The sequence below is a fragment of the Neolamprologus brichardi genome, chromosome 18 (assembly GCF_056152115.1).
Source record: "Neolamprologus brichardi isolate AB-2024 chromosome 18, ASM5615211v1, whole genome shotgun sequence".
NCBI classification, from domain to species: Eukaryota; Metazoa; Chordata; class Actinopteri; order Cichliformes; family Cichlidae; genus Neolamprologus; species Neolamprologus brichardi.
The window spans coordinates 27,207,501-27,228,587 of NC_142121.1; the positions used below are offsets into that span (position 1 = coordinate 27,207,501).

The window sequence follows — 21,087 nt, forward strand, 5'->3', positions numbered from 1 at the left end:
ATTGCGTTATTCTTTTATGTAAAGAACTGAGTATATGTGAAAAAGGACAGAAACTGGAACTGGATGTCATGAACGTATAAATCTTGGTGTTCTTTTGAAAATGGCTACTTTGTGACAAAGAAGAAAAGTGAACATGGCCTTTTTACCAGCTAGTCGTCTGTATTTTTTTAAGTTATTTTTTAAATTAATTTTCCAAGTTCACAAAACAGCTTCAGTCAGTTTGAATTGTTTTCCAAAGTATGTTTTTGTTGGTTTATTGTTATTTTAAATCACTAGAGAGTTTGTTCACATCCAATTATAAATGTTATTTATAAAAAATATCATTTTAGAAATGAGGGATGTGAAGCTTAAATTTAAACAAACATATTTTATATGTTTTATGATTTTTTTCCAGTGTTACAAAACTCAATAACTAGCATTTTCCTCTTTAATATTTACAGAATATAGCTTTAGTACCACTTAAATTAATCAAACAAGCCTAATGAGATGAGAACAGATGACATCTGTTGTTTTAGAGATCATTTTATGAGATAGCTTTATGTAAATATTTACCAAGATATCCACTGTATATTGTGAATTCAGAAATGTACACAATACAAACCAGCCATGTGAAACCATAAAGAAACCAGTTCACGCACACAAACTCAGTGAGCTTGAACAAGCACATTCTTTCATTTGTATGTAACCTGATAGGTGGCTGCGTCCAGGTTGGACAGGGCAACATAGAGCAGATTGTTCTGCAGAGTGTAGATCCCTGCAGGGACGGCCAGCTTCACGAGCTCCACGGGCTTGTTCAGAATCTCCTTGTACAGCAGCTCGTACATCGCCCTCAAGCTGAAATCTAAGAGAAACAGAGAGAGCGCCGTCAGTAATTTAGAAAACAGTGCTACAAGTTCGTGCCGTTAAAGGTGGTTCTGCAACCTGCTAAATCATGTGAGGTACTTTTCAACCTATGAAGTTTATTAACAAGACTGGGGATTTTCTACCCAAGTAGGATCCAAAACTATTTTCCTCCTTACTCACTGTTCTCACTGAAGATGAGGAGAGTGCACATAAAAATCTTGAGCACTTCAGCTGACACTACGGCAGAGGAGGCGAGGTAGCGAGGACCGTTCTCCTTCAGGGTACGGGAGTAGCGCATGGTGAGAACCAGCAGGGTGGTTTGCAGCACCAGAACCCCCAGAGACACGTATTTTAGCCTGGAGGAAAGCGCCATTGTGGAGGAATGTTTGACTCTGCAGAGAGACAGTGAAGGAGCCTTTTAGGGTGGACAGGAAGAAAATGAAAAAAAGAAGAGTGAACTGAAAGGTTCATTCAGCTTGTTCACACAAACATAAGGACTCACAGAGAGCGTCCTGACACGCTGAGCAAGGCTGCTGCAGTGTCCTTGAGCTAGAAATTGACTTCTGCCTCGGACACTTAAGAAGTTGCAGAAATGCACGAGACAACAGTGGAAGAGACTGAGCATTAACAGGCTGTGACTGCTCCTTCACAGACACAGTCTAACAATAAAAAGTAATGGGGAACATGTCGGAAACAGCTGTCACCTTTCCTTTGTCTTGTTATTGGAAATCTGTCCTCCAGCAAGACAAGTGCAGATTTAGTGCAGGAGAGGAACGTGTCGCTCAACCACTGCTGAAACTGTTAAGCGACCAGCTGGAAAACCATAGCCTCCATCTACCCTGGCTAATGACATAGCTGTGCACTACTTATCCACACTCGCACCAGAATTCTAATAACAATCGACGGCAGCTGTCACAGGTGTCATTTATTTAAAAAAATACAAATCATTTCTCGTCTAAACTTGTCAGAGGTTTGTGGCTTAAAGATGAAAAAGCACAGCAAATTGTAAAGTCCTAAAATTTAAATAAATAATTTGGTTAAAATTAGGAAGGATTTTATACATGAGTGAACTTTTTTACAACTGTGAACTTTTAGCTGACAGTGATGAGACAATTACTAACCCGTCTCCTGACTCTGGCATCTGGGGCGTCTGAAGAGAAACAGTCCTCATTCTTTTATCTTTTATTTCCAAACTGAGGCATCGTCCACTTGCCTTCATCACAAGACTCACAGAGTCAGCCCACCTTCAAATAGTAGGAGGAACTGAGGGATCGTGCTCATTTTCTCACAAGGTGAAAGTGTGGGATCGGCTCAGGTGGACTGTTTGCACAGCACGATTATTAGTTAATCCCTGTTAACAGCGAGGTCTCTGTATCTCCACTGTCTTCAGACAATTACGCACACCGAATCTGACTCACACACAGTTTGCAGTTCCTTCTTGTTCTTACTATTTCATGACATCATCTCAAACAAACGGACCTCGAGCAAAAGTAATGTCAGAGCAAACTTGTGACTCTGTTATGCTGTGAAGCATTTATGTGTGCTGTATTTGAACAGGGATTTAGTTTAAAAAATCGATTTAGTTTTTTCAAAAAGGGATGTACAACTAGCCAAGATGAACGCCTTGAAGTTGTGGCAGAGAAGGAGGTGCTATGTTTTCAGCACAGTGACCTCTTTATGTAGGAGCTCTGCTTAGCAGAGGGGCACGGCTGCACAGTCCCTCTCTGTTTCTGTGTGTGTCAGTGTGTGCGTGAGTGCTCTCCTTACAGCCTGCAGTGTCTACACCCAACACACTCTGCCAACTCTCTCCAAGTATATTTCAAACTTTTTTTTTTAGGTAGTGTCATCTGTGTTCTTGCTTATTCACGTCCATCCATCCACTTTCTTAAGTGACGGTCCTCTTCACACTCCCGATGACATCTATGGCCACTTTAGAATCACCAGTAAAGCTAACATGCATGTCGTCAGAGTGTGGGAGGAAGTACCTGGAGAGAACCCACCCAGACATGGGAGAGTGTGCAAACTCCAAGCAAAAGAGCACCAGCTAGCTGGTGCATTCAAACCCAGGACCATGTTGCTGTGAGGTGACGATGCTAACCACTGCAGCCCGAATATTACAGATGTAAATACGCTCACGCTTAACCTACATATGAATGAAAAGAAAATGGACAGTATACAGTATGTGATCGTGTCACGTTCAAATTAGTAACATCAGTAGTATTACAACCTTAAAAATGTCTCACTGTTACTGCTCAAGGTTTAAAAGATGTAAAGAAAGGTTATATTTCTATATGCAAACCAATTTAAAGCCAAACTTTTACCTAGATAAAGAAAACTATTCTCCACTAAGTCATATTAATTTTAATTCGAATACTTGAATGACTTAGACAAAACTATAATGTAATTACCATGAACAGTTCACCTTTCCGGCATTTTGCTACGTGCAAATAATATTGATCTGCTGGCTGGAGGTGCAGTGGTTAGCGCTGTCGCCTCGCAGCAGCAGGAAGGTGCTGGTTGTGAAACAGCTGGTTGGCTCAAGCCTCTTTGAATTAAATTTGCATGTTTTCCAGGTGCTTCATGAATATCCGCTTAAATTGTTATCTGTCTCTCTGCGCTACCCCTGCGATGGATCTGGACCGTGTTTATCTTTGTAACGTTGTATCTACATCTCATACAAAGGGCAATAACTACATAAATACAAATACATAAAGAATGATAAAGAATTGGAGACTGAGGCAAAGAGTGACTCAGACCCTACCAACCTTCAGACGTCACTTTTATTCTGACCAATACTACACACCTGTAAATCTTTCTGATTGCATTTTGCTTTGCGGTTTGGAGGAGTTGGAAATTCTGCCCACAGACAGACTTACAGTACTGTGCAAAATTCTTGAGTCACACTTAACTTTTTGTGTTTTATATAGAAAATGGGAACTAGGGCCAACTATTTATTGAAAGATGCAAACTGAACATACAGCATATAAGGCAAAAGGAGAGCTTGTACACTTCTTACTAGCTTGACTCCCAACAGAGCCTTACGGTGTCTTCAGACCTTCTCCTCCTTGATGATCATTTAAACCAAATATTTAAATTTTACTGATGAGGCTTCAGTGAACAGTAGGATCAGCTGAAGGGCCAGATGCATCTTGCAGGTCCTGTTTGAGGTCTTTGCTGGATTTTCCTATTTCTTAAGGACATGAATCTCAGATACTGATGATCTGCGGTAGATAGTTTTTCAGGGTAGATGCTTTTTCCCTTGTCCTCCACTTGTTTGATCGCCTCACATTTTTCTAACACGCTGTACACGATGTTGAGATACCCCATGTTTTCAGCTTATAGTTCTTTGGGAATCACCTTATCGGTACAAAAATATTATTTTATTTCTGTCAAACTCTGCTATTTGTGGTGTTTTTCACTGATTCAATTAAAAATGTTGACTTTTCTTAAAAGGGGATGCCTAAAGATACAATTTAAAGTTGGTTCTTTATTCATAACGTTATCTGTTATGTGTAGATACAACACTGGTTCATCCTTAAACTTAGGTGCCTCTTTATGCTTGAATCATTCATAGGTCAGTGTAAAGTGACTTGACAAACCAATTTCTCTGAAAATAAAAAGATGGATGTTGAAAGACCTTAGAAAGCCTGGAGGTCTGCTGTTCAAGGCCCCTTTAAAAGTTAGAATAAACTCTGCAAATATATAGAAAAAATATATAGAAATGGGCAGTGACTCGAGACTTTTGTACAGTACTGTAAACACATGTCAGAGTACCCATAACTCATGATACCCTGGTGACAGCTACTGTAACAGGAAGTACACCAGGAGGTTTTAAGTGCTTTAGCACACATACAGGTTGGGAATGTGAAAAGACCAACATTGCTATCACAGCTGGTAAATATACAGTAGATGAGACTATTTAGAAATACAAATTCATTAATGAAACACATTTCCTACAGTAAAAAAAGATATTTAAAGTTATCTGCAACAGAATAATGAGACATCAACTTATCAACAACCCACGCAGATTCACACTAGAGAACAGGAAATCTTTTGCCAGCTCCTTGAAATGAGTTTATGAACAGCTCTTCTCTGCCATGGAGAGCATCTCATTGAGTATCACTGAGTATCAACCTGTCACTCAACAGTCAGGTTCAGCTCAGCATTGAAATCAAGTTACAAACTGAGCAGTTTACACTTTTTAACATTTTCAAGTCACATTATCAGTTTAAGACGTGCTTTCGCTTTTTCGTTTGGGGAGCCTGTCTGAGTGCTGATTGGTTGATGAGTGGGCCGGAAAGGAGCGACAGCGGAGTTCACCGGTAACGGGAGAAGCAAGAATCATAAAAAACAAAGCACGAAAAGCACAGACAGTGGACACTTTTAATTCCTTTCAGCACTTCAGGGACTGACCGACAATAGCACCAGGAAGAGTGACCCACAAACCGGTTATTCCGCACGCTCACGGGAACTCCGAAACTGCCAACGCACTACTCCCGCTCAAGCGCATAAACCCGGACTCAAAGGGACAGTGTTTGGAGACTTTGTGCCACATTTGGGGGCTTTTAGATTTTCAGAGAATTCACTACAACAGGACAGGGTAGCACAGCACTGGCAGAACTTCCAAGTCAGTGTGAAGAAATGAAGTCTAAAGTGGAGCTTTGCTCTGCTGGAATCTTGAGAAACGGAGTAATATTACATATAGTGACATGGAGCAGAGCTGACCTCCATCACCAGAAAACTTTGACGTATTTGTTTGGCGGTAGTTAAGCTGAGCAAACATCACACTTGTAAGGATGCGGACCTGTTGAAGGGCAAACCCACATGTGAAGGGAAGGTGTGAAAGTTAGAGAGAGTGAACGCCCTGTTGTTTAATTAAAGATGTTGCTGATAGTGAAACACGGTGTCTCTGAAGGAATCTTCACAGATTTAAAAAGGAAGCAGAAAGTGTTCACTGTTAAAGTTAGCCACAAAAGATGTCTCCGCAGACAATCGGATGTTTAACAGGCTTTTTTAAACAGCAAATTCTTATCTCGGTGAAACTTACCTGTGGGTCTGGAGCTCAGCTTAGGGTGTAGATGACAGGATGTGGGCGCCCGCTCACTTGATGGTCCTGTCCTCGCTTTTCTCTTTACTAAAGATTGACTCTCATGGCGCTAAACTAACAGTCAGCATAGCTGTCTCAGCTGTAATTTAAGGCACGCTTTTGGTTTTTACGCATATAGCAGACGCGGTGCCTCCTCCTCTGGAGGCTACACTCAATGAATGAACCCACGTGTAGCTGAGGAGGACTCAGTTTAGAAGTTTGGTGACACCTGCCGAAATATGACAAAGTAAACAAGAATACACCGGGGGGGGAACAGTTTCACACCAAAGGCCTCTCTTTTGTCCTCAACATATGTAATAGATTTTTTAAATATACATAATAAAATGTAATAAATATCCCTAACAAAGGCTAATCACTAAAACGATATTCACATGCACAGCTTTACACAAGGGCGTAGATTTGGTTTTGGCATTGGTGGGGACGGATGATTCAACCATTGACCCCTGCCCTGTTTCTTTTTTTTTTTTCCTTTTCGTCTTTGCTTCTTGATAAAAAAGGAGAAATATACTTGCCTACATATGTTATTCTACATGCTTTTAAACCATTTAAAATTACAATTCATAGTTTTATATGTGAATTATATAATGTTAAGTTACTATTAAACAAATGACTGACTAAGTATTTTATACTTTAGTTTACTTCAACCATATTCCATATAAATCAGATATCATACAAAAATAAAAATACCTTAAAATACAGTCATGACAATAAAAGAATATGACTTTAAGGACTTAACAACATTACTTCAGTTATACTCAGTGTTGGGGAGTAACGGAATACATGTACCGCCGTTACGTATTTAAAATACAAAATATGAGTAACTGTATTCCGTTACAGTTACCGTTTAAAAAGGTGGTATTTAGAATACAGTTACTTTGTTGAAATAAATGGATTACACGGTGGTACTTTCCTGTTTCATATTGTGGCGGGTCAGGACTGTTTGGGTTTTGTTTGACAGCTACTTTCTGTTGTTCCAGGTGGCAGAGTTACGGTTGCCATGGTTACAGGGTGACGCTTTCTCTCTGCGTGTTTCCTGGGTGACAGAGGTCTTTTTGTTGTTGTTGTGCTAAGCTAATAGGCAGAATGCTACTGGTATAGCTCTAAAGAATGTAGCATCATAGGCAGTGTAGTGCTGCAGGGAGAATGGACTGCCATACACGTTATGTGTCTGTGAGCGAGGGAGGGAGAAAAAGGAAAAGTATGAGCTGTCATCGAGCAAAAAACGGGAGCTGGAAGCATGTAAATATAACCACTGCAGCCAAGAAGAGTGCCTGACAGCCCAGCTGTAAGTAAGCTATTAAGACTGGACTGTACACCGTGTTCGTGTTTTCCTCCAAAAACAATTAAGTTCCGTTGGAGCAGCCTTTCAATGGCTCTTTCTGTCTCTCGCTAGCAAAGTTGACCCAGACAACAAAGTAAAGCTAGTTTTCGGCTACGAGCCCGACACAGAACCCACCGTATTAGCCAGAGGTCCCTTTACTACGGTTTGGAGCCGCTGACCTTCAGTAACAGTAATAAATCACAGCAATAGTACATTCATGTAGTTGTAAACAGCATGATAATATATTAAGTAATCCAAAGTATTCAGAATACGTTACTCTCATTGAGTAACGTAACGGAATACGTTACAGAATACATTTTGGGACATGTATTCTGTATTCTGTAATGGAATACATTTTAAAAGTAACCTTCCCAACACTGGTTATACTACACCAACATCTCTTATACATTAGCACTAAGGGAACACTGAATGACCTGGTGGTTTTTGTCCATAAAACTACTCATCTAAGATTACCAGAAAGTAACAGATCTCTTAGCAAAATTATGCAACATTTTAGGCACACTATTGCCCCTATCAAGTCAGTGAGCTGGGATGTTTTACTCTAAACATGAACTACTGTTACAGCAACAGACATGGACTACTGGTGTCCCACACAACAACTCAATGTCCACTATGTGAAGGAGCCAAACACATGCCTTCTCCTCTCATTAACTGAGATAAACTGCTGGCATATTTGTTTTACATCTATACTGTCCAGTCTCTCCTGGTGGCCATGGTAACACGTTATTCATGGTTACATACAATTTTAGACTGATGTGGGCCAAAGCCTAAAACGATGTGCCGGGAGTTTGCTGTTCTCCCAGGTTCAGATATTGGAAGTTTGCACAGGTACATTCTCGCCTGAAAATTTTTTAAAAGTTTATTTTGCAACCCAGAAAGAGTAATAAGAGGGGCATGTATTGCCTTGCATAGCCTGTAACGTTATTATGATGGACAGATTTTATGAGTGAACTTGACTTTAAGTGACTTACAGGTTTGTTTGAAAAAATACTTTCTTATATCCAGGTTATTTTTTCTGCCATTCCCCTTCTTGCAGGTCCTCGCAGCGCAGGATTGCCGCTGCTAAAACTAAACAGAGCTCCCTGAAAGGCACAGCCAATCACATTGGCCATATTTGTCACATGAGGTAGGACTTCAGTAGAGAACGTAATTTAACTCTTTCTGCACCGCTGGGTGAATGAGACGTTGACAGATCGCTTTTTTTTTTTTTTTTTATTTCTATCGATTTTGTTTTGTTTTTGTTTTGTCCCCACCAAAAATTATTGGTGGGGACAATTCAATAATCGCTGGATATTGGTGGGGACATGTCCCTTCCGTCCATGCCAAATCTACGCCCTTGGCTTTACACCATATTTAGCTGGAATAGTTCTTCAAAGCACTTCAAGTCTCCCTCTGATTCAAGAGCTATCTGCTGACATTTACTGGGCTGTAAAAAAATAATAATAATCCAGATATTATCAGTAATTTAAAACTGTAATTTATATAACTCTAATAATAACAACCTAGAGTGACTTTCCAATCACATTTGATATTTGGGAGCAAGCAAACTATTACATTAGTATTAAAAAAAATATTATTTAAAAAAACCACGAGGTGTTTCTGTTACAATAAAACAGGGTAGCACAGACGATAACTGAGGTTGCGGGGTGGGGGCGCTGTTGCGGGCCACCACCTTCAGTTCTCGACGACGAAGAAGAAAAATAACAGCACGTGCTTCCTGTTTCTCCAGAGGTGGTGTGAAACGCTGTGAAAATGGTTCGTAAATTAAAGTATCACGAACAGAAGTTATTGAAGAAGGTCGACTTCATCAACTGGGAGGTGGACAACAACCTGCACGAGGTCAAGGTGTTGCGGAAGTATCACATCGAGAAAAGGGAGGACTACACAAAGTGAGTCTGTGGCTGCTAGCTAGCTTTTAGCATCGGTTATTTACACTGTATAGACGTATAAACACATTTTTATACCATATTTCAGCTGATATTTACAAATCACACAGACACCATAACATTTTTTCCTCCTGTGTCTCAGGTACAACAAGCTCAGTCGGAATGTCAGAGACCTGGCCAGAAAAATCAGAGACCTGGATGAGAAAGATGGCTTCAGAGCACAGAACACACATCGATTACTGGAAAAACTGTAAGGTTTTGGATATTACGCAGTTATTTAATATAGATAAAATCCTCTTAATGTTAAGTCAAGCTGACATTTTTTAACTCTGTGCTTGTTTCCTGTTTGGTTTTGAGCAGATTTGATTTTGATTGCTGTGTTGTTTATTGTTTTCTAAACCTTTGTTGATATTACACAGATAATCTTTTTCTTCCTTCACCTCAGATACAGCATTGGTCTCATCCCCACCAGACAGAATTTGTCCCTCACAGAGAAAGTCACAGCTTCTTCATTCTGCAGGTACATTTATGTTTTTATCTTCAACTCATAAAGTGTACTGTACTGTGGAAAAGTCTGGAGGTGCTCCTCTTTTTTTTTTTTAAATATTTTGCTTCTGAGGCACCAGAATTTCATGTAATTTTTAAAGTGGTCTTGTGCAAAGTTCTACAGGCTTTCTGAAAGTTCCTTATTGGAGATTTGCTGCTTTTTCACTCATTCTTAGTCCATTGCTTGTGCCTGATCATTGTTTGTTTTGCTAAGCCACTTAAAACTGACTTATGAACTGTTCAAGCATAAAGGCTCTTTTGTCACTCCTGGCTTTGAGGCTACATTTCAGTCAGCGGTGTTTGGGATCTTGTCAAATTTCATTTAATTATGAACACAGAAAACTACCATCAGATTTTGATCCACCATGCAGTACCACTTGGAAAACAGGTGATTGGCAATGGCTTCATTTGTCAGTCAAGGCTTCTATCCATACCTGGATAGAAGAACACACTATGCAACAGTATCAGTCGTTGATTGGCCTCCACAGAGTCTGGATCTCAGTGTGTGATCATCTTGATAGAAAACAGAACAAACGGCAGCGAACATCCAAGGAAGAGCTTTGAATGTTCTTCCAGAAGAAAGGAGAAATATTCCTGAACACTACTTAAAGAAATGACAAGAAAGCTATGTTGAAGCATGAAGGTGGTCATATTTTGAGTTTCAAGCTTGTTAGAATATGGAACGCCAGGACTGCCATAATGAATTAATTAAATACACCATTAAATAATTAATTAAATGTGGCAATAATTAATTAAAATTGGAATTAATTAATTAAATAAATAGTTATGACACGTGTAATTAATAAATTATTGACACATTTAATTAATTATTTAATGATATATTTATTTATTTCATTTTGGCAGTCCTGGCGCCTGGCTCTCATTTTGAATTAATTTTATCTGTCAACCTCACCCATCAAACGCAGGGGGCGGGGTTAACGCTGCCCATGCAGCTTCTCTAACATTTGATTGGTTGCCGTGCAAAGTAAGTCAAAACAGGTCAATCCTAGATAATCGATTGCTTGTGTAGACTTGGGGCAGCCAGGTATCCCAGAATGCATTTCAAATTGCAGGCAGCAATGTTGGTGGTGTAGTTTTAAAATACCCCATTTTTCTGTCACCAACTACACTTTTAACAGTGTTTTAGCTGCGAATGTCGCGCTGTAATCTTCACATGTCTGGTCAGGTTGTCAACATAGAACATGTTTGCAAAGGTGCTCAGATGTTTTCAGAGATTTCAGTAGCTCTGCTAACAGTCAGCATGCAGAGTGCACCGAGGGGGTTACGTTAACCGGTTTGTTTACATATTCCACTCTCCGTGTTCCACATGTTGCATTCGCAGATTCTCATTTTCACCGAACGATCGTCTCTTTCCACCTGGTCTTGTGTCTCTGTGCTTCTGTAACATAAAGAACGAGCTGACATTTTTCTCACGAAACCAGCGATCAGCTCAACAGACCCTCAGTTTACCTGCATGCATCCTCCTCCTCACCTGTCAGCTGTTTAACACCTGCTGCTAATTCAAGAACCACGCCCACGTTACCTGGTGATAGTCACAGTTTAACTGGGCAGCCGGTGCTCGATATTACGCAACGTCAGCACATTTTTCTGCACAAGATAAGTAAATATAGTTTTTCCCGAGCGCAGAGCTGCTGGAGCTTGTTTCCCAACAGAGCACTTTATAGGCGAACCCACTTCATCAGCGGCTGATGTCCAATCACCGGCACAGCTTTGAAACCTCACCTGAGTTTTAGCTCTCAGTGGTTAAACGCTGGACTCAATTCACTCAGGATTTGTCTGTCGGGTCACGTTTACTTCGCTGTTTTATTTACAACTGAGCAAATCGGTTTGGCTGAGGTTAAAGTTACGTTTCATAACTGCACAGTTTTACAGACGTTTAATGGTTCGCTGGCACATGTGTTAGACTGAACTATTCGCTTTTCTTTATCTGGTGTGTTTTGGATTTAACAGTAAATTTTGAGATTAAACTGACTTTTAAAATGTTTTTATACAAAAAGGAAAGAGAAGGCGCATTTCCACCGAGAGGAGCAGCGTTTGCAACAGCATGTTCATAATGCAGACTGCAACCTGGACAGAAATATTATATCATCTGTTTTTTTAATAGGTTTTCTAAGCACCAGCGATCTGTTAGAATTTTTAGAGTTTACTTAACTAAAAATAAATGAGGTTAACATATAATTTGTGTGATATTTTTTTTCCTCTCTCTCTCTTTATTCATTTATTTTTTTGCTTTTTCGGTCATGTTATGTTTAACTGTCAAAGGTTTGTTACAAACTATGAAACACATGGTGCAGACTTCTGGATGTTAGAAGAAAACTAATACTGCTCATGAATGAGACTAAAGGCAGGAAGGTGCCCTTTAAAACTAAACATGTTAGTAGGACTTTATATCATAGTTTATGAAATAGCACGTGTATTTCAGTAATAGCCTACTGATTTCAGTGTAGTGGTGAACAGTCACACAGCTCACGTGGGTGTTATCTGTGATACTCCTTAACTATAATTTATCCAGGTTAACTTCAGTTAACTCTGAGCGGCTGGATCGACGGAGGTCAGACAACAATTTTACATGTATGATCTTAAAACAGGACACAGCCATTATCCGTCCTGGCCTCATATCAAATGTGAACGCAGACTGAGTCTATGTTTGACGTTTGCTTTATATCTAATCTTCCTCTCAAACATTTAAACAGCAGCGAGTCTGCAGCTGAGGGAACACAAACTCAAATTGTCGGAACAGGTTTGCTCGTTTCTTGCGTTCATTTGGTAATTTATTAAATGTATAACTGTTATAACTGCTGAGTCTCTTACGCTGATGAAAATGCAGAAAACACAGTTCACGAACACCTGTTCAGCCAATCGCTTTCATTCCACTTTGACAAACTGACGGTTCATCTCTGTTACAGTGTTGCGTTAGACTGCTATATTTTTGTGTTCTTTATGCTGTAGATTTTCACGTCTCTGGAATAGTTGGCAGTATTAAGGATGATTTTCTGTAAAATCATATTGATATGACCCGTGAATTATTCGTAGATGACAGTTAGATTAGTCAGCTGGGAAACTGTGTTACCTCAGAGAGCTGAAGATATCGTGGATATGCTGATCTTGCTCCGTGGTGTACAGGTCCGTTTACCCTCATGATTAATATTCACAATAAAAATATTAGCCGAACATCATGAAGTCTGTATGTGTTTCATAGTGTTGAACAACCTTTGTACAGTTAAAGCCAGCAGTTACTACATGACGGAAACACCAACGTTATCTCTTTTATGCGTTTATACACAGGTCACGCTGATTACTGAACAAAAACCCAAAGATCAGCTGTTAATCGAATTTATTTGCTCTCTCTCCTCCTTAAACATGTTTTTAATGTTAGTTATAATTCAGAATTGGCGAGTGAAACACGTAGGACACATAAGAACATCAGGAAATAAAACCCTGATAAATATAACCTCAGTAAAAGAAGTCCGTGTCAGCGGGGATTATTACAGCTGTGTACCGGGGCCTGAGCTTTGTCGGTGGTAATAACAGCTCGATTGCTTGCGAGGCGAGCGGGTCTATCCCACGCTTTGCCGTGAGACTGGGCTGGGCAGACATCTCCGAAATCATCGAAGCACTTTTGCAAAGAGGCTGTATCTTGAGAAACTGACCAGACACATGAAGATTAAACCACTACATTCTCGGCTAAAAAAATATTAAAACTGTATTTGGTGACACACACAAACAGGGTTTTTCAAAGTTCAGTTCTGTTAGTTTCCACATGCTGGTTGTTGTGTGCTAAAAACAATGGCCACCAGGCCAAAGCAATGGTTTTGAGTCGATCAGCGTTAACCCCGCCCCCTGAGTTTGATGGGTGAGGTTGACAGATAAAATTATTTCATGATGAGAGCCAGGCGCCAGGACTGCCAAAATGAAATAAATAAATATATCATTAAATAATTAATTAAATGTGTCAATAATTAATTAAAATGTGAAATACATAAATAATTAATTAAATGTGTCAATAAATAATTAATTAAATGTGTCAATAAATAATTAATTAAATGTGTCAATAAATAATTAATTAAATGTGTCAATAATTAATTAAAATGTGAAATACATAAATAATTAATTAAATGTGTCAATAAATAATTAATTAAATGTGTCAATAATTAATTAAATGTGTCAATAATTAATTAAAATGTGAAATACATAAATAATTAATTAAATGTGTCAATAAATAATTAATTAAATGTGTCAATAATTAATTAAATGTGTCAATAATTAATTAAAATGTGAAATACATAAATAATTAATTAAATGTGTCAATAATTAATTAATTACATGTGTCATAACTATTTATTTAATTAATTATTTCCCATTTTAATTAATTATTGACACATTTAATTATTTAATGGTGTATTTAATTAATTCATTATGGCAGTCCTGGCGTTCCATAGTTAGAATTGTACAGACTGTTTATTATATACTGTATTTCAATGCATGTTTGGACATGTTTCATTAAATCTCTGCATGTATTTCCCATCTTCCTAGCAAAAAATACAGAAATGAGAGGTGGCTTGAGGCTTTTATACAGTGCTGTGTATAAATGCAAGCCTCTATGTATACTTTGTCTGTGTGATTCCTGCAGGAGGCGGCTGCCCAGCATCATGTTGAATCTTCGTATGGCTCAGAACCTGAAGACGGCAATTACTTTCATCGAACAAGGGCGTATCCTTGACTGCTGTGTTACTGTAAATTGTTATACTTAACACTTCAGATTTGTCTTCATTCAAGGATTAAAACAGATTCAGTGTTGTCCTTGACTCAGTCACAGATGTGCGTGTTGGCCCGGATATTGTTACAGACCCGGCGTTTCTCGTCACAAGGTTGGTCTCCGGGTATTTAGTCTTCTCACAATATCTTTACCAACACAGAGGGCCTTTGACACAGATGCTTCACTATACTGCACATGTGAAAATGCTGACACTATTACTGTAACCTTTTTAAATGTAAGAAATATGGAAGATTTCGTCACGTGGGTGGACTCCTCGAAGATCAAGCAGCACGTGATGAATTACAATGAAGAGGTGAGTGATTTGTCAGAGTTTGTATGTACATATTTCAGTTATGAATGATTATCTGTTACTTAAATCGACAGTTTTCAGGACTGAATCCTAATTCTGATGCCTTGAAGCTTATCACTGTGTTTCTTTTGCAGCGGGACGACTTTGATATGATGGCATAAATCTGTTCTCCCAAAGTCATTCATCACACTGAGCGATGGAAAGAAGATCTCTGCTTTTTTTACTTTGCTGAGGAAAAACGACAGTGTGGGTTCCTTTTATTATGGAAACTGGGGGGAAAGTGAAAAGTCCTCCTGCGTCCCCAGAACCCAGGACTTACTCGAGCAGTCCGGAGAACAAAGACGAATTTTACTGTTGTCACACTTTGACAGAAGCTCTCTTATATTTGAACGGCAGCTGTAAAATGTGTGTCAGTGAGTTTCCAAGTATAACTGATTGTAAAAGTTGAGGTGAGTCTGTATTGTTGTCACTAAAGCTGCAGAGACGCCACTACCACAAGATTTTGTAAACTTTTTTTTAAAAGATGGGCATACCCTAAACCTACATTTATTCTAATGACCAGCAGGGGGCGACTTTGGTGTTTGCCAGGTTTATAGAAGTTTATAGGAAAATGCCTCTTAGCGCCCTCTTTTTGTAACCTGAAGAAATGATTCCCTGATGCATTCATGGACTCAATCACCAGTTCTCAGCCTTAGTTAATACAGCGTGTTTATTTTGTACGTCATGGTCCTTGTTGGTGTCCAACATCCCTCAATTTTATAGTGTGAAGGACAAATGGCAATGGCGAAAAAAGTGTAGCTCAAATTTTAAAAAATAAAAAAGCTTTTCGAACTAGCGGATCATGTCACAGTGGCTACACCCATCTTATATATACAGTACAAGTCTTTAATACAGCAGTAAGCCTTTGTCGTCTTTGTTCATTCTTCCATCAGAGCTGCTTAGTGGTTGTTGTCCGAGGGATCATAAAGAGCAGCTTAGCCTCTCTGGTCTGACTCTCTTTTTTGTTTTTCTTATTTGTTCTGTGTTTGTGTAAACACGAGCTCCTTGGTTTGTCTATGCGGGGATTAACAAATTTATTAGACCCTTTGTACTGAAACAAGAAAGAACAAATATTTTAGAAATTTGTCAAAAACCTTTTTAGTACGACAAAAAAAGCATTTTTTATTTATTAGGCAAATGCACTCAAACATTCAAAACAGAATTTTATGTTCAGGAATGCAAGTAATTAACTGTAATTTGACATCTTTAACACAAAATAAAGTGCTCGTCTATTTTTTCAGATTTTTATTTGTAAAATTGAACTGGAAATGTGTTTAATTATATTTTTATATTATAAATAGTTTGAAGCACTTATGCATACTGGTGGATAAAAAGTTACAACAAAAATATCAAAGATGATTTTGGTAATCACCAGTACTCTTCCTGATATTCTGTGGGGGGTTTCGTATCAAACAAATATAAATATATGACAAAGATAACACAAGTAAGCACAAAGTGCACACTAAACTAAATGTTTAGTGTGAAGTGGAAAAAAATCCAAACCCACATGGCCCTGTGTGAAAAGTGATTGCCCCCTAAACCTAATAACTGGTTGGCTCAGCCATAGCAGCAACAACTGCAATGAGTCTTTCATGTCGCTGTGGAGGAATTTTGGCCCACTTATCCTTGCAGAATTGTTCTAACTCAGACACACTGGAGGGTTTTCCACCATGAACTGCCTTTCTAAGGTCATGCCACTCATGACCTTAAAATCGGATTCAGGTCAGGACTCTGACTGGGCCACTCCAAAGTCTTCATTTTGTTTTTCTTAAGTCATTCAGAGGCGGACTTACTGGTGTGTTTTGGATCATTGTCCTCTTGTAGAACCCAAGTGTGCTTCAGCTTGAGGTCACGGACACATGGCTGGATATTCTCCTTCAGGATGTTTTGGTAGACAGAAGTCATGGTTCCATTTATCACAGCAAGTCTTCCAGTCCTGAGGCAGCAAAAAATCTGCAGACCATCACACTACTACTGCCATGTTTTAATGTTGGCATGATGCTTCTTTTCGTTTGGTTTCCTGTTCTTGGTTTTCGTCTTGTAACTGTGCCATGGATGCCATTTTTGCTCAGTCTCTTTCTTATGATGGAGTTTTGAACTCCGACAAGTGAGGCCTGCAGTTCTTTGGATGTCGTTCTTTCTCGTGGTCTTTTATAATCTCTTGTATGAGTTGTCGCTGTGCTCTTAGGGTAATCCCCCCACCTTCATTTAGAAACTGCATTTTGTGTTTGCCTGTGTTATCTTTGTCTAACACTTAAATTTGTTTGACGATCTGAAACATTTCAGTATGACTAACATACAAAAAAGAAAACCAGGAATGGGATAAAAGACTTTTTCACACCACTGTATAAACAGTGTGTAAAATAAGTGTTGAACATGTCACCCATTTTCTAAGTAAATACATTTCTAAAGGTGCTACTGACATGAAATTCCCACCATATGTCAGTAAAAACCTGCCCAGTCCACACAAGGAAGAACATCAAATCACAGATGGTCATAGATTATGTGTAGTAATGAGAAATGATAGAGGGAAAAAGCGTTGTACATACTGAAAATAATTGAATGCTTTGTACAAAAGCCTTTGTTGGTGATTACAGCTTCAAGATGCTTCCTGTGTGGGGAAACTGAACAACACATGGTGAGAATTTCATAGCAATAGATCCGTTAGAAATATATTTACTTAGAAAATTAGTGAGGTGTTCAATACTTATTTTACCCTCTGTGTATATATAGAAAGGGCCTGCATCCTTCATGATGTTCACATAAACTGTCATATATAAAACTCAAACAGATTTCTTGGTAAATATTCAACATTTTTAATAACACTTTCTCACACTTGTTTAAACTTTAATTACAAACATCGCAGTTTTAAGACTCTAACCTCTGGACATGCTTACATGGAGTCTCCATCAGTGCTGAAACGCTGACAGAAGCTCCACCAACCTGTTTATGAGGGAAAGCCAATGTGAAGCAAGTTTGCTAAAAAGGAAACTTTTCTGGAACTATATATGTTTATCACTGGTCCAGCTCACTTCACATCAAAGTGGGCTGTATATGGCACACAATGTATAATTAGTTTAGGTGCCGGTCGAGGAGAAGTCCTTGTCCAAGAGTCTATCAGGGCCACCAGAAACGCATGTAGATGATGAGTGTGATGAACACAGCCACAGCTACAGCCTTAACATAGCCGGGGGAGCTGTTGACATCTTTGGCATTGCTGCGGCAACTTTTTGAAAAGCTGCTCAGGTTGCTGACTTTTTTGGCAATATCTGAGGGGATAAAATCGAAACATTGGGATGAACTGAACATCTCTGAATACGTGTACATTGTAATTTGTAAATTGGAATAACAACCAATTGTCTACATAATTCTGAATAGAATCAGCACCTCCCATTTGATAGGATGTGTTACCAACGCCTGCTACACTTACCACAGAGAGGGTCTCTCTGCAGGACTTCAACAATATTTGCCACCATTATTTTCTGAGTATCATCCAGCTCTTTTTTAGTACTTTCCAAGGTCCTCCGGAGTTTGATCGACACAGATGGCTTATTCACTTTTTGGATATATGTGTCTGGAACAAGATGTAAGATGCTATAAAATGTTCATTTTATTTGTTTACAGGGATTAGTGCCATGTCTCTGTGTGATAAAAGATGTTGGACTTCAGTCTTACCAAACTCTATGAAAGAGTAGGGCTTGGTTACTGTAGGTACTTTTTTTCCATACTGGACATAAAACTCTTTGCTGAGGTCTTCGAGGTATTCAAAAGCCATCGTTTTGGGAAAAGAAGCCTCGCAGAGGATAATGTAACACACACCCTGGGATATTAAAAAACTGAAACGAGGCCTAACCATTAGTTATATTTGACTCAAGTTAAACCTCACCAAAATTATCAACAAAATGTGTGATCTTACTGAAAGTTCTTGTCCCCGGTATCAAAGGTACAACGTTCTGGACTCTGAGCGTCCAGTTTACGGCACAACTGCTTGACCTGGCTCTGGTACAGCTGGAGGTCTATTCGTGACTGACAAAGACAGATCAAAACAGACTTTAGCTCATTCTTATCTCACCTAAAGTTAAAATGATTAGTCATTTATGCATTCATCACCAAGTACCCACACTTGGTTTACTGTGTAAACAGTATAAAATTCAAGAAGCAATGCCTACAAACTCAGAAACTTTATTAGATACACCTTGCTAGTACCATGTTGGATCCTTTTACCTTTCAAACTGTTTTAATTCGTTATGATGCAAAGTCAAAAGGTGCCGGAAACTGTCCTCAGAGATTTTGGTCCAAGTTGACATGACAGCAACTCAGTTGGTTGCACAACCATTATGTGACTCTTCTGTTGCATCACATCCCAAAGCTGCTCTATTGGATTAATATCTGATGTCATGTTCAAGAAACCAGTTTGATATGAAATGAGCTGGGGGACATGGTGTGTTATCCTGCTGGAAGCAGCCGTCAGTAAATGTGCCCATAAAAGGGTGGATGCAGTTAGTAACAACGCTCAGGTGGTGTTTAAACGATGCTCAGCTGTGCCAATATTCTCAACATTACACCACCACCAGTTGAATAAACCACTGACACGAAGCAGGATAGATCTATGCCTGCATGTTTTTTATGCTAAATTCTGAGCCTACCATCTGAATGTTGCTGCAGAAACAAAGATTTATGAGACCAGACAACATTTTTCATCTTCTGTTGCATGACTTTGGGAAAGTTTTGTGTAAATTGTAGCCTCAGTTTCCTGTTCTTAGCTGGCAGAAGCAGCACCCAATGCGGTCTTCTGCTCCTGTAACCTGCCTGCTTCAAGATATGATGTTTTGTGCATTCAGAGATGCTTTATTTCATACTATGAATTTGAAAAACTGTCATTTGAGTTTCTGTTGCCTTCCCTGTCAGCTTGAGCCAGTCTGACCATTACACTGCTCACTGGCTATTTTCTCTTTCTCTGGTCATTCTTTATAATCCTCTCCTGTGTGGGGAAATCCCAACAAATAATCAGTTCCTACAATATTCAGAGCAGCCTGTCTGACAACAACAATCATTCAACATTCAAAGTCCCTTAAATCACCTTCCTTCCTCATTCTGATGCTCGGTTGTCATCTTAACCATGTCTAAATGCATAGAGCGCATTGAGTTGCTGTCATGTGTTTGGGTGATTAGATATTTACATTAATGAGGAGTTGAACACGTGTACATAATACACTATCTGATGAGAGCGTGTATACATTATTCTCATCAGAGAGTCGTTCACATGTGGAACCTGCAAAATGTCTCTGTATGGAGGAAAATTGAGATACATTTCTTTTTCATGCTTTTCCTTTTAAAGCTTTTTGTGTGAAATTATAAAATATTTACAAAAATATTTGCTCTCATTCACTGGAAAATCACAGTCTGGTCGTCTCTCTATCTGGATTATTTGCATGATTAAACCTGATAATGGGGTACTTTATAAAGAGGTAACGGTGTGATCTGAACCAGCCTTGTTAATAATGCATCTGATTATTTCTTGTAATAAAACGATCCCCACAGTTACAGGCAGAGATAGACTCTTAAGTTTTGCGTCATGTTATTAGCACATATTCCATCACATTAGTACTTTTGCAGGATTTTCTGGGACCAGAAAATCTTATATTCAGCTCAACTTTCAGTCGCTTCTTGTTTGTAAAACATCTTACACCTAGTGCTGCTCAATAAATTACAACTCATGGATCTTCCCCTAGAGCACCAAGTGTAAGAAACAAATCCCTTTCTTGGTGTGCAGGTATCTTCATACTGGGGTCCTCAGCCTTCATTCATACCTGTTCATCCTCCTGTACAGACGCAGCGAGCGGAAGTCCGTCCGTCAGACGAGTGATTATTGTCAGCAAAATCATGGTGTTTGAGGTTGAGGATCTGCTGTCAGCTAGGGGAGTTTATTATCCAGTCGGGAGAGCGTATTGACTGTCCGATGGCAATCGAGGGATGGCTCGTCTGCCTGCAGTGAGCTCTGCTGTCAGTCAGAGGCAGTGTGCAAAGTATGTGATACAACCGGTTTATCACCTGTACCGATGGTGGTCCATCAGCCAGCAGCGGAGAAGAGAAAAAAGTTACACTGTGTACCAGTTATTATTATTATTATTGTTAGTTTTTATTGTTTGAATTCCATCTATCTATCTATCTATCTATCTATCTATCTATCTATCTATCTATCTATCTATCTATCTATCTGTGTGTGTACAGTTTCCT

General features: G+C 39.1%; 3 protein-coding genes across 10 annotated transcripts in view; 1 reads left to right on the forward strand and 2 right to left on the reverse strand.

The window, feature by feature from the left end:
- slc35a3b (solute carrier family 35 member A3b) overlaps positions 1-6,519 on the reverse strand; it is a 77,372-nt gene extending 70,853 nt beyond the window's left edge. For 5 of the 8 annotated variants that reach the window (XR_015716841.1, XR_015716840.1, XM_035906090.2 and 2 more), the window contains exons 1-3: positions 5,891-6,519; positions 1,024-1,235; positions 687-841 (exon numbers count right to left, since the gene is read on the reverse strand). Coding sequence is in view for 6 of the 8 variants with exons in the window: in XM_035906090.2 (XP_035761983.1) it covers positions 687-841; positions 1,024-1,216 (348 nt within the window). In the remaining 2 variants the exon portion in view is untranslated. Of the gene's footprint in view, positions 1-686; positions 842-1,023; positions 1,259-1,345; positions 1,373-5,890 lie in introns of those variants that run through there. The other 3 variants (XM_006786829.3, XM_087832597.1, XM_087832596.1) reach the window with 2 other exon arrangements.
- Positions 6,520-8,986: 2,467 nt separating this feature from the next.
- On the forward strand, positions 8,987-16,085 carry imp3 (IMP U3 small nucleolar ribonucleoprotein 3). The gene is made up of 7 exons (XM_087832050.1): positions 8,987-9,181; positions 9,321-9,428; positions 9,624-9,698; positions 14,376-14,455; positions 14,562-14,613; positions 14,742-14,814; positions 14,946-16,085. The coding sequence occupies exons 1-7, from the start codon at positions 9,045-9,047 to the stop codon at positions 14,970-14,972; spliced, it is 552 nt and encodes a 183-aa protein (XP_087688176.1). The 5' UTR covers positions 8,987-9,044; the 3' UTR covers positions 14,973-16,085.
- Positions 16,086-17,967: 1,882 nt separating this feature from the next.
- On the reverse strand, positions 17,968-20,735 carry LOC102793336 (vesicle-trafficking protein SEC22b-B-like). Its single transcript, XM_006786832.2, has 5 exons — positions 20,661-20,735; positions 18,767-18,876; positions 18,526-18,686; positions 18,281-18,424; positions 17,968-18,119 (listed from the first exon to the last, which is right to left on the reverse strand). Exons 1-5 carry the CDS (start codon positions 20,733-20,735, stop codon positions 17,968-17,970), a joined length of 642 nt encoding a protein of 213 aa, XP_006786895.2.
- Between the last annotated feature and the right edge of the window lie 352 nt (positions 20,736-21,087).

What these genes read in the sequence shown, in the direction of transcription:
- imp3 (XM_087832050.1), top strand. Translation starts at nt 9,045, where the DNA reads ATGGTTCGTAAATTAAAGTATCACGAACAGAAGTTATTGAAGAAGGTC. An exon ending in AAAAGGGAGGACTACACAAA is followed by an intron (nt 9,182 to 9,320) that starts GTGAGTCTGTGG and finishes CCTGTGTCTCAG; the next exon opens with GTACAACAAGCTCAGTCGGA. An exon ending in CCGGCGTTTCTCGTCACAAG is followed by an intron (nt 14,614 to 14,741) that starts GTTGGTCTCCGG and finishes TTTAAATGTAAG; the next exon opens with AAATATGGAAGATTTCGTCA.
- LOC102793336 (XM_006786832.2), bottom strand. Translation starts at nt 20,735, where the DNA reads ATGATTTTGCTGACAATAATCACTCGTCTGACGGACGGACTTCCGCTC. An exon ending in CTGTACAGGAGGATGAACAG is followed by an intron (nt 18,877 to 20,660) that starts GTATGAATGAAG and finishes TGTCTTTGTCAG; the next exon opens with TCACGAATAGACCTCCAGCT. An exon ending in ACCGGGGACAAGAACTTTCA is followed by an intron (nt 18,687 to 18,766) that starts GTAAGATCACAC and finishes GCCTCGTTTCAG; the next exon opens with TTTTTTAATATCCCAGGGTG.